The sequence below is a fragment of the Rutidosis leptorrhynchoides genome, chromosome 2 (genome assembly GCF_046630445.1).
Source record: "Rutidosis leptorrhynchoides isolate AG116_Rl617_1_P2 chromosome 2, CSIRO_AGI_Rlap_v1, whole genome shotgun sequence".
Taxonomy (NCBI): Eukaryota; Viridiplantae; Streptophyta; class Magnoliopsida; order Asterales; family Asteraceae; genus Rutidosis; species Rutidosis leptorrhynchoides.
Window position 1 is genome coordinate 503,721,834 of NC_092334.1, and position 13,478 is coordinate 503,735,311.

Consider the following 13,478-nt stretch of genomic DNA (forward strand, 5'->3'; position numbering starts at 1 on the left):
GACGCCCTTAGTGGGGCGTCACCGCTGACGCTTGAGGGGCGTTAGTCAAGTTTTTCACGGAAGGGTGAGGCAGCGTCAGGTACACGTGTCAGTCTCGGATTGGCTGAAAAATAAAGCCGTTGGCTAACGGCTATTTTTGTGTCTTTTTGATTTTTTTTTTAATTCTATATATTTTTATCTATATAAACCCATACATTCTACACTTTTAACACACCATTTTCCTTTATTTTTCTTTCATTTCTATCAATTAAATCATACAATTTTCTCTCATAACTATCAATTATTTTTCTTTCATGGCATCGTATTTACTTAGTTACGATTTCGATTCGGAAGACGAGCGTATTATTGCACTATTTCAACATTTAGAAGATGATGGTGACGAAGTCAAATCCGAGCGTGTTCCAAGATCACGAATTTATATTCCAAGAAATCGTGAAGAAGTCGGAGAAAACTTATGGAATGATTATTTTAGTGACACACCCGTGTTTCCGTCATATAAATTTAAAAGGCGTTTTCGTATGCGGATTGAACTATTTCTCCGAATATCGCAAGGTATTTCTAATTTCGATTCTCATGATACTCCCGAGCATTTTAGATTTTTTAGGGAACGTTTTGATGCTATCGGTCGGCCGACTTTTACAATATTGCAAAAAATGACTTCGGCTCTACGCCAATTGGCGTATGGAACTGCCGCCGATATGTTTGATGAATATTTAAAAATGAGTGAGCAAACCTCAATACTTTGTTTAGATAACTTTTGTAAATATATTATTACATTATACAAAGAACGTTACATGAGATCTCCCAATGCATACGATGTTCAACGATTATATAGTAAACATGAAGAGAAACATGGTTTTAAGGGTATGCTCGGGAGTATTGATTGTATGCATTGGGAGTGGAAGAATTGTCCCGTTGCTTTGAAGGGACAATACACTAGGGGTGATCACAAGAAACCTACCTTTATGCTTGAAGCAGTTGCTTCATATGACTTGTGGATTTGGCATGCATTTTTTGAAATGGCGGGTTCCAACAATGATATAAATGTTTTGAATCCCTATGATTTTGATAAACTTAAAAAGGGAACATCTCCACTAGCACCATTTGAGGTAAACGGTAATCAGTACACAAAAGGATATTACCTAGCTGACGGTATATATCCTGACTGGGCTACTCTAGTCAAAAGTTTTGCGTGTCCGACAGTTGATCTAAGGATTAAGTTTACTAGGTTTCAAGCTAGTGCCCGAAAGGATGTAGAGAGGGCATTTGGGATTCTTCAAGGTCGATTTCATATTTTAAGGTTAGCAACACGCACTATGTCGGTAAACAAGATGCGTAGAGTTATGGACTGTTGTATCATATTACATAATACTCCGTATGATTTTGGAGGATCAAGGATTTGCGTTAAGTGATTGGGAGGAAGAGTTCATTACCGAAGATATGGAGAATCCTCCAGAACGGATACCGAATAGAGGACGGGATCAAGACGTTATCATCCGAGAAATAAGAGATAGGACGGTGCACGACCAACTAAACGATGATCTAGTTGAGCATATTTGGAACCTTCCGTCCGCATTCCGCACCATGAATGGTTAAATTTATGTAATGGTTAAATTTTATGTAATGGTTAAATTTTATGTAATAGTTAATTTTTATATGTTTTTAATTATATGTAATATAATTTGTATGCATAATAAAATAAAAAAGAAAAAGAAAAAATAAAACTGGTGGGACCTATTTGATACTGGAGGGGCGTCAGGGTTATTTTGGTGTCAGAGGGTGACACTGTCACGTCACAGGCAGATTGCACTTTTTGGTCAAAAAGTGGACAATCTGCCTGTGACGTCACATGCAGGGTTATTCATGGTCTTAGAGCATTCCCAACCATGACGCCCTTCTTCAGATTAACACACTGCCACATCAGCGACACATCACCATTTACTTCTCATTTCTTTCTCATCACTAACCCATCACATTTTACTCTCAACCATTACACACTTATTTAACTAATTAATAAATACATTGTATAACTTTGAATGCAACATGTACAACAAATTTATGCAAAGTGTTAGTGATGGAAAATGCTTAAAATTGGTTAAATGGAAGACTAGCATAAAATTGGCAAAGATTGGCTAAACCTGAGATTGGCATAAAATTGGCATGAGATTGGCAATACATTCACATCCTCATTGAAAATGCTCTAAGTGGAGAAAAAAAAAAGATACAGTGTGGTTTCCGTTATAAACGATATATACAAATTCTAAACACAACAATAATTTTCATCGGCTAATATATACTCCTATATAAAATGGACATGCAATATGTAGCTTAAATAGATCTTAAACTAAAAAAATTGCTTGACTTCTTAACGCAAGTTTAAACAGCAAATTTTCTTATCTCTCTCAGACATCGACTTTTGCGAGGGACTACGAATCCTGAATCCGTTTGAAGACGTGGGCCACGATTCCAAGAAGAAGTTGGGTATGGTTCGAAGAGTTATACGAACTGTTTTGCCAACCATGGTCACGGCCTCCGTTCCTAACACCGCATCCCTGTTTATTATTTGATGAAGAATTTCGATTGTCATCTCGTCCTATGCATCAGAATCATCTGATGTTGAAATAAGACCTGTTGAATTATCGGTAGAAGTAGCCATGGATGTTTTTTTTTTTATAAGTAAAACAATGGTTGTTACTAATAACTAAACTACAACGATAAATTTTAATTCCTTTATCTAAATATCCTTCAAGAAGTTGGGGCTGCTTTGTATCGTTCTTGGCTTTTAATAAAAAGTTTGCTTTTCAAAAAAAAAAAAAAAAAAAAATATATATCCTTCAAGAAGTCTATTCTAAATTTTATATTTAATCAAACTGTTATTGTGTTACTGTACATCTTACATTCCTAGGCGTACTCTACTTTTACATTAATAATAACTGTATCCAGCCTAAACATTGAAAACGTTATAGATAGTAAAAACAAATTAACTAAAGCGATGTTTAAGATTCTCATAAGATTCGGCAAAAAGAAAAACCAAACTCGTAAATACGTTATGTGTACAATGGAAGATGCAGAATTATATAAATAAATAGTAAAACCAAACTAAAGCCAGAAATCCCATAAACTCGTAAAACAACAACTCTACTGAAAAAGAAAAAAATAATGATAGAATAAAGAAACTTTAAAAGAAAATTATTATGCCATTGTACATACTTTTTTCCCTTTTGCGCTACCACAAAAATCTTGTTCATGTCGCCTCATCAATTTTCGAGTCGCTTGAGCTTTTAGGAACCACTTCTTCTCCTTCAGGACAATACCTTCGTATTAGGAAGCAAATAAGTGCACACAGCAACAAACCCGGACAAATAACTAAGATAGCGAAGCAAAAGCTCCCGTTTTTACAGTTTTTCATGTTAAGTGTTCGATCGACTTTGTTCAGGAAAAAGGAAAAAAGAAAATCAGCAAATTATTGTACGTCAAAGTATACCAAAAAAATATAAAACCCCGATCTCATTAGATTGATAATGTCGATATATATATACAAACCAACCCTAAACTAGTTTAGGAAACATAATCCGGCCTATACAAATTTTATTCTATTTACCATATATAGCAAACTTGGACTTTAGGTCAAAATATATAATTCTAATACGGAGAAACTAGTACGGAGTAGTTATTATGAATTTCTGTATCCATTATGTATTACTAGTAAATAAAACTATGTTTTTTTACATATATTATGACAACATATGAATATTTTTACATATATTATGACAACATATGAATGCGCAAATATTGTGAACGAGTCATTTCTTCAAGTGCGGTTTGTGGCATGTTTCACTGTTTCTTAATGCGATATTGGGGTTATTAATCAATAATCATATACATGCATTGTTTACAGTTTATAATTTTTAATGTGGTGGCTTCAAATAATAATTGATCTTTTCAAATTATTATAACAAAAGTAATATGACTTTTGTCTAAAAGAATTAATATTTCAAATCATGTCATATATTTACAATTGTATTTTAATTTGTGACCCGCAATTTTTTTTACTGGTATTATTTAGCTGATGCAAATGTATTTATCATATATTTATTTAATGCACAATTTTTTAAGCTATAATATGTTATGTAAATACGTTTTCACACTAACATAAATTCGAAGTTTATACATTTAAATTTAAAAAATTAGTGTTTACATTAGTATGCATATTAGATAATAAAAAACAAGAGCAAGGTTCGGCCGCGCGGTGCTGCGGCGAGAGTCGATATGTCATAAGGTTATGTTTATATTTTCTTGTGAAACACCTATATATCATAAGAGTATAAATGTTTATACACACGAATAGACAACAATAGTCAACTGTAGTCTGTAGACTAAACAACATAATAAGAATAAAAAAGACACGGACGCGCTTCATAGCGGATTTTAAACACCACAAAACTGACATTCGTAAATACAACTTCTTTACGCGACATAGAAATCGCCAAGACTGGATTAGGCCATTTTGACAATATTTGTCCCATACCTGTTTTCGGCTTCAAACTCATCAAAATTATTATTATTTATGAACCACAACCAACAATCTATATATCTATCTATGTATATCTATCTATCTATCTATATCTATCTATATACTCTTATAAAATACAAATGTGATGATGTCATTAAACTACTATTACCCAGCTTTAAAAAAATTTAAAATAAAAAAAAAAAAATCTTAGGCATCCTTGATGATGTCATCAATCTAATACTTATATTTAATAAAAAATTTAACAAACTTTAAAACTTAAAAAAAATACAGCAATAAAAACACAGTCTCGGTATTGAAAAAGAAAAATGAAAAAGAAAGCCCATGAGTAAACATTCAGAAAAAGCAATGTATAATTATCTTTATTCTGCAAGCTTTTTTTTTTCTAGCCATGCTTATATTGGTTTATCCACAGCCCAAAACTTTCTTATATAATTTTTTTTTTCCTTTCATCTTCTTTATACTTCTGGGTTCTTTCACATAATCAAAAATTATCACAAGAACCCTAGAATATAAAGACGTAGATATAATTAATGTGAATGGGTTCTTTCTTTTTTTCTTGAAAGGGTTTCTTTTTTTTTTTCTTGATTTCCATCTCAATTTCTTCTTAATGTGAAAAGAGAAAAAACGTATGAATATGTTGGAGATTGCAGTAAAAAATTTATAGCCCTTTAAAGCTTCATGGAAGTAACTATGCTGCTTATTACATGAATGTACACATGGATATTTTTATTTTGATTTATATGATGGTTAGATAGTTTACAATTTTTATCAATGTTTTACGATTTGTTGTTCTTTATTACTGCTTGACAGCATATAAAAAAATATAGATCGTTGATTTTCCGTTTCTAAGATCATATTTCATAGTCTTTTAATTTATATTAGTTGCATACTTAACGCTATATAGTGATTTGTGTATGAAAGGTGTTCGATGAAATGTCTTAGAGAAAAGGAATTCTATACTTTTATGGTATGAACTCCGTTACACATGTTCTTGAACATAGTAGTGATGCTCTCAATTATCAGGGTTTTTTTCATCTTTATTATTATGTATATATATTTATAGCCATTTGGTTTGTTAGATAGTGAAGGTTATTCTTTGACTAAACCTGGGTAAATGTACTTGCTTGTGAGATTTTAAAGATGGTTATGTTTTTATTAGTAGATTACAAGAATTACTAAAATGTAGTCAACTTATTAGCTTTCAGTAATGTTATCTATAAAGTGTTGTTTATGATACACATGAGTGTTCGTAATCACATTTGTTGATGATCATGTAAATTTTTTCAATTGCCAAAAATGTGTTTTGTATGTACTTCTTTAACTCGAGTTTGATCTATTTTGTTTTTTACAGTTGTGAATGAAGGTCTTGGTGGGGAAGAGTTGATGAATTGGGAAAACTGGAAAATTAAGGTGATAGAAGATGATGTTCCAAACCACATACCTTCAGTATCTTTCTTTGGTAAAAAGGTATCTATTAATGTTCCAAAATGGGTTAGGTTGACTCAAAATCAGTACAGTAAAACCTCTATAAATTAATAATGTTAGGACCGAGATATTTTATTAATTTAGCGAGATATTATTATATCGATAAATTAATAAATTATTAATTTAATAAATTGGCTTATATATGTGAATAACTCTCAAATTGATGTATCGACATTCGAAATTACTATGACAGTTCACTTTACCTATTTGAATAAAACATAAACAAGGACTTTCAAAATTCCAATGTACGTACATTTACACATTAATGATCTTGTCAATTTTTTTTTGGTAACCTGATCTTTTCAAATTCAAAGTGCATAAATCTAGATTGATCAATATAGATTTGAAGTTAAAAAGTAAAAACAAAAACAATTAACTATAGATTCATTTTCTACTAGAAAATGCTAAAATTTTGGAATATTTTTAGTAATTATTAATTTATAGTTTCGCTGGAACCAATATATTTACATTGGAATTTCAAAAAAATTATTATCTTATTATTTTATCGATTGAGGTTCAATTTTGTACTGATCCCAAGTTGGGATCGGATAAATTATTAATTTTATCGAGGTTATTAATTTATCGAGTATTAAATTATAGTGGTTTTACTGTAGTAGGTTGTATTTATTTTTGTAAATCTTTGTTACGAGTCTTAGTTTGAAAGTTTAAGTTTCATGTCATTACCAGGTACCTTTTTTATGCTTGAAATAAGACGACCGATTGTTTTGCTTTGAAAAAGCGTATTATTTACTTGAAATGTTGCAGTTGGTTTACGAAAATTAGATATGGTTTCAAGGTAGTGGATAACCCATATGAAAAAATACAACTTAGTAATTTAAAATTGGTACCACTTCCCAAAAAATGTGGTGAGTCTGTTCGTTTCTCCATATGCTTTGAAAGTTCTTCAAAATTAATTAAAGGATACCATTTTATTGGTTATTTTCATATTAAGTAAAGCTTTTAACTAAAATTTAATCATGGATTAACATTGGGAAGAAAAAAATTAAATGTCATTAACAATAAGCATGCTTGCTTCTATGAATAACCAACTCTTCACCCAATTCATGTTACTTTTAAATTTTAAATAATAAATAATAATTTATGTTTTCTTATAATTATTCTTTAATTTTAATATAATTACTTTTCATCATAATTTCTTGAACAACCCCGTATATTTACGGGTCCTTAACTAGTAAAGAAGTATTTGTTAATGATAATGTATAAAACATTACTATTCTATTAATATTTGTACAAAATTGTTGAACATATTGAAAACTTGAAGGAGGAGTAGCATCGGCATCAAAGGTGGCAGGCGGCAGCTGCAATCCAACATCGTATCCGTTGTCCTGGTTCTTGTAGTATATACTTGAGCTGAATGAGGAATATTAAACTGGACAAATAATTCGCCGAGCAACTATAACTTCAACTTAAAAATGAAAATGTTCCTGGACAAATATATTTAAGCACACACAATCAATTTGGTCCATAATCAAAGTTTCAGATCACTTTTAACTCATTTGACATGTACGTAGTATCTTTAAGTTTGACCGACTTAACTTTTTTGCGACAAGTATAATAATAAACCGACCCATTAGTATATAACTGAATTAAAATGGTCACCTCTACTATTTGGGTAAGGATTCACACTAATTCTTTAACTTTGACATCCATTATAACACACCATTGAAATTTGACATTGCAACTTTACAATCAGATTTTTCACTCTTTTATAAAAAGTGCAATTTTTGACTTTACGTTTCTTAAGTTAACGTCTTATTTAGGTATGTTTTTAACTTTTTTAAGCTTTGGTATTGGTTTGACCTGAATTGTTATTGATCTAATTCGGCCCAGTCCACTACATTTTTTCAAGCCCAATCCATGTTGATACTGAGTAACAGTCAATTAAATTCCAGAAACCAAATCCGCGCCAAAATCCAAAAAAACTTGAAAAGTCCCGCTCTCTCACACACACACGCCAATTTGATCGGAAAAAATGCCGACAGTCTTCATCGCCGTTCAGTGCTTTCAATGCTCCACGATGCAGGCACACATCAACTTCTATATTCACATGCATAATTTCAGTATGAAAATTTCTTAGTGACGTCATACTTGATTTCATAATTGACAGGTGAAGCAGAGGAAGAAAAGCAGCAACAACTGGAGCTGCGTCATCTGCAACGAGAAACAGTCGGTTCGGAAGGTGTTTTCTCAAGGATTCATGGCCAAAGATGTTAGGAAGTTCGTGCGAGGTTTCAATATGTCACGTCAATTCGTCGAACAGCAGGAGGAGTTGCGAGAAGAAGTTGAAGAAACCCTAGGTCTTCAACAAATTCAGGATAATAAACGCACCGATTGGAGCGAGTATATTGATCCTGAAATGAATGAAACCGGAATCGGTGATGATCAAGGTTAATTGTTCCTTTTGATTTGCTCAATTTTAGAATTTTAAACCTAGGGTTAGTTTATTGTTTTTTGCTAGTTAAGTTGTTGGTTAATTGCAGGAATGTGCAGTTTGTTTTTAATCAATTAATGTCGTCTGTCTATTGCTTATTGTAATGGAGGTGGTATCGAATACTAATTTGATACAATTAGCTGATTATGAATTGAATGTACAGGGGAGTTGTGTGAGCCAAATGTTGTGACAGAGTTGCCAAAACCATTGTTTAAGAAGCCAAAATTGAGGGATAATCACTCTTCTTCTGCCAGATTCGGTGGTGAAAATTTTAAGCCGGTTTTCGGGAAGAGAATCGTCAAGAAGAGGATAACTAATTCAGGTTACAATATTCCATTTTCCTTAAATCGGTCACTGCACATGCTGTTAATTACTGGTAACATTCCATACAGTTGACCATTCATTTTGGGATTGTAATGGATATCATTGGATGTGTTGACATAATTTCATTCAATTGTGTTTAATCTATCATATCAATTTCAAAATGCTACCCATTTGACCTAATTTGTAAAACCTTCAAGTGCTATTGTTGAAAAGTGCTATGACATCCACATAATTAGTAAGCTTAGTGCAACAAAAAGTATAAGATTCAAATGAATTTCAGGTTGCATTCATTGCAATGTCGCATTTATGTAGTACTACGGAGTACTAAATTACTCTTTTGCAGACAAGGAGCCAGGAATAACTGTGATGGAAATTTCCACAAGTGTTTGTGATAACCAACTTAACCAAGGGAATGTTGATCATGCTTCAGTGCACCAATCATCGAGTTCAATTATAACAAAAATCAGGAGGCCAAATTCACAGTCACATGCTTGCAGCGATGATGGCAATAATCTTGATAATCGGTTCAGATACGGTGGATCCAGTTCAGTGATGATGAAACTGAAGAGGCCATCATCAAAATGGAATGACTTCATTGATGATGATAATGACGATGATTATGGTTTGCAGCTAGAAAGCAGATTTCATGACGTAAACAATGCTGCATCTGAAAGAAATATAAATGATGAGATTGTAGAAGATGATATCCATCCTGATTTCCTGTGAGCTTTATCATCTCTATTGCTATGTTCCTATTATGTTTGTTTTAATATATAATCATTCGGTAAACTACGTAAGAATCAGTCTTTCATAATATGATATCATAGATGTAAAGTTGACAGTTAATTTTGAATCAAATAAGGGTGTTTAACTTGTATATCTCATAGTTTATTTTAAGTATTTTACCCTATAAAATTTAACTTGTAAATATATACACATTCAATGATTCAATTCATATTTTAATTCTACCACGAGTAACAAGCTGTACTGTTCTTTACTTGTAACAGAACTAAGATTACATTTGTTATGCATAATTATATGGAATTTGGTGGATTTGAAATCTCAAGGGCGTTTGATATCAACATAAACAAATTGAAGTGGAAGTCACCAAATTCTTTCACTCGAAGTACTTCACATGTTATACAATCTTAATTAATATTTTATAAATTCTAAGTTTATATAAATTAAGTTGGTGTTGACTTTTACTTCAAAGTAATGTCAGATAGGTTTTAGAATTAAACACTAAAATCGGGCTTTTCGAGCAGTCCTGAAGCATTCTCGAGTTGAGCTTGATGCAAGCTCGTGAATGCTAATCGAGCTATAAGCCCTCAACTCGAGCTCGGCTCAACTCGATTACATCCTTAACTATCACTATAAAGATTTTATTAAGCATAACTTCAAAGGTTATACGTAGTAGTTGATACTGCATTAGCTGTTTCCTACTTGCATGTTTAACCATTACATTTTATTGTTTCCAAGGAAGACAGCAACTTCTAATCACTTACAGTTGATAAAACTACACACAGTGTAAATCAAACAACCTTAGCAAAATTTAAACAATTACAGACATTATATTAAAAAGGTCTCAACTTTCCAACAAACAACAATAAATAAGCATGACATAAATAACGAAATGTTACCAAAAACAGAATGTGGGCAACAACTGCTTGAACCAACTGTTGAAGCAATACACCCTTACTCCCTTAGTAACCGAACTCAATGTTACCGTGTTCTTAACATCTTCCTTTCTTGTATGCAGCCTATGATTATCAACTATCAAGTGGTGGTAGTAACTGAAAAAAGGCAAGATACAACCAATACACAACAATTGGGACAAATGTACACATTACCTCATCACTAACATACCGTTCCCAAAACACCATCACATTAATAAAGTTACAATCTTTAAACCATAACCCTAATTCTAATCAAATAGTTCAATACCCTCAATTGAATATCTATACATAGGTTGATATCAGGTCGGACTTTACTCGAAAGGAAAATGTCATAATACGATTAAGTCATGATAATATTGTTTAATACAGCAAAAATCACCAATATACATGGTGAATTATCGTCATTTGTCTTATAGCTATTATTATTTCTATGTATATGTATTCCTTGCATTGTATGTATGTTCATAAGGCGGCCCCCAAACAAGCCGCTGTTGGATGGGCCTACTCACAAGTCGTAAGCGAATTGCTTTAGGGTCAGCCACTCAGCCAGAGGACTTTCATATTTGCATGATCATTGTGACCCAAAGATCATAGTGTGAAAGCTGCTAATATTTTGTTGGATGAGGATTTTGAAGCTGTCGTTGGAGATTTCGGTTTAGCTAAACTAATGGACTACAAAGATACACATGTCACGACTGCTGTTCGTTGCACGATTGGGCATGTATTTTTACCCTCCATTTATTGACTTCAACAATTTAATATTTGACTTTAGAAGTCAACGACCTTTGGTAATATTTGTTGTAGTCATTCATGACTCATGTGAAGCAATTTTCTTTGATATAGCAGTTGAATGTATGTATATCACTGTTTTGTTTACTTCATTCTTGTGTAACATAACTTGATGGAAACAATAATACATTACACACACACATTTCCCATAAATAAATAAAACTTTAAAAGCTAGAATAATCTCACAACTACTGCTTAAAGTTTTAAACTCGTGTTCTACAACAGTTTCCACATTTTAGAACCCATCTCTTTATAATCCTATAACTACGTCTAGCTTAAGTAAAACGCCAACAAAAAGTAGCAACTCGATTATACGAAAGTCAAAAGGCTAAGAAACTCTCAACATGTTCTTTCAAAAGATTGAGACGAAGTTACACGTGAAGAAACAAAATTTAGTGTTTGATGTTGCACATACGTAAAACCAACTAGAATTAAGGAACTTTCTTTATGTCAAACATACCAATGTACGTTTCACACAAACCAGGGATGTCGTCCTCAAAACCCCGCAAGAAGTTAAGAAACTTTTGCTCAGACCAAGACACGATCGTAATAAGATTAGGCTTCTCGTTCACTAACGCCTTCTCTTTCAAGATACTCAACATCTTGTTCCTGGGTATAACCCTTTTCTTCAGACTAAACGTAAAGAACGAATTGCAACTTATCAAATACAAAGGCGTGTACCCAATTTCATTCATGTAATACTCCAACTTCTCAACTAGATTACCGTCCGATTTATTCAAACAATAGGGCTGATTCCTGAACAACATCGCAATCTCCGAATCAGACCAACCAAAACTCTTAAAAATTTGCATCTTTTTCTCTATATCAGAATCAGTACAATATAAAGTAACACTAACAGCATGTATGAAACTAGGTAAATCACGCGAAATCCCCAATTTTTCTTCGACATAACTCATCTTACTTTCGAGTAACTTAGGGCTCACCATAAGCTTTTCGGGGTTACTTATCATGAACTTAACAATCCTCTCATTCATTAAACCAAAATTCTGTAAAGCTGAAATATTGGTTGACAACCTTTTCATTGAATAATTAGTAAAACACAACCATCTTGATCTGTTGATAGCTTTAATCACATTTTCATCACTACCCAGTATTTTTCTAAGAAGATTAAGACCAGGCATGATCCGGGTATGTAAACCAAACCCGAACATCTCCGGGTTTCTCTTAACTAAACTGACAAGATCCGACCCGGATAACCCGAGTTCTTGAAAAACCCTAATTTTGGGTTCTAAGGTTTTGTTGGCTTTGCAAGTAAGGATTTTGGGAACAGAAGATACAATCTCTTTAATCTGGGTAAGGTTTAATCCATAGTTTTTGAGGAGATCAAGAACTAAATCGGAATTAATGGTAGATTTGAGATGAGTTAGGTTACCTTTTGCAGAGAGCGAAACGGCGTCTTGTTTGGTGAATCGAAGGGAATGGATTAAGTAGTCGACCATCAGATTGGTGGAGCTACGGTCGCCGGAGGATGGATGAACGGGAGAGATTGTGGAGTACTGGAAAGCATGCCGGAACCGGAAGATGCCGCCGGATAAGCGATACATGATGGATGGAGTACTTTTTGGTAAGCCGGGTTTCAAATCATAGGCTAAAGATTTAATTGTAAAGATTGAAATTTGCTTCACAACTAGTAGTAGTACATGTCATATGTCATACTAAAATACTATTGAAATGAACAGTTAAACTAAGTATTTATTTAAATCAAACATAAATGTCAAAGTCGTTTAGTTTAATGACCCGTGGAATCACAGAGTCTGACTAAGAAACTCGTCAGCTGAACATTTCGTCAAACACCCAAAATGCATATTGTTGTCATTTTATTTTAAAAGTGTAAATTAAAATATAACCTTCTGCCTAGCTTAAAATAATTCAAAATTATTTAATTTTAATAATTAAAATAATTATTAATAAGATTTAATGATAATAATTAATTAATAAGATTTAATTCAAATTCAAATTTATTTAGATTAATAACATCACCCACCATGCTTAAAAAAAATTTCTTTTGTTTTTTTATTTTTTTTAACAAAGGAAATAGCCTAATAATTACATCATCATTATAGGATTTTAATAGAAACTATAGATGAAATTCCATTTCGAAGTGTTACATACAGTTTACTATGGATATTTTTAAACATAAAAAATTTTACTTTTATCAAAAAACATAAATTAAAATAAAAAAGATTCAAAAATCAAG

The 13,478-nt window shown here is 32.3% G+C and overlaps 2 protein-coding genes across 2 annotated transcripts; one reads left to right on the top strand and one right to left on the bottom strand.

The window, feature by feature from the left end:
• Positions 1-293: 293 nt before the first annotated feature.
• Positions 294-8,647, top strand: LOC139889504 (uncharacterized). The gene is made up of 6 exons (XM_071872452.1): positions 294-1,281; positions 1,397-1,591; positions 5,886-6,001; positions 8,148-8,427; positions 8,521-8,524; positions 8,635-8,647. The coding sequence occupies exons 1-6, from the start codon at positions 294-296 to the stop codon at positions 8,645-8,647; spliced, it is 1,596 nt and encodes a 531-aa protein (XP_071728553.1).
• A 2,277-nt stretch (positions 8,648-10,924) lies between these two features.
• On the bottom strand, positions 10,925-12,882 carry LOC139892768 (transcription termination factor MTEF18, mitochondrial-like). Its single transcript, XM_071875891.1, has one exon. It carries the CDS (start codon positions 12,823-12,825, stop codon positions 11,692-11,694), a length of 1,134 nt encoding a protein of 377 aa, XP_071731992.1. The 5' UTR covers positions 12,826-12,882; the 3' UTR covers positions 10,925-11,691.
• Positions 12,883-13,478: the final 596 nt, after the last annotated feature.

Excerpts from the sequence above, each read along its gene's own strand:
- LOC139889504 (XM_071872452.1), top strand. The coding sequence starts at position 294 with ATGGCATCGTATTTACTTAGTTACGATTTCGATTCGGAAGACGAGCGT. Across the intron at positions 1,592-5,885 it reads CGCATTCCGCACCATGAATG|TTGTGAATGAAGGTCTTGGT; the intron begins GTTAAATTTATG and ends TGTTTTTTACAG. Across the intron at positions 6,002-8,147 it reads TATCTTTCTTTGGTAAAAAG|GTGAAGCAGAGGAAGAAAAG; the intron begins GTATCTATTAAT and ends CATAATTGACAG.
- LOC139892768 (XM_071875891.1), bottom strand. The coding sequence starts at position 12,825 with ATGTATCGCTTATCCGGCGGCATCTTCCGGTTCCGGCATGCTTTCCAG.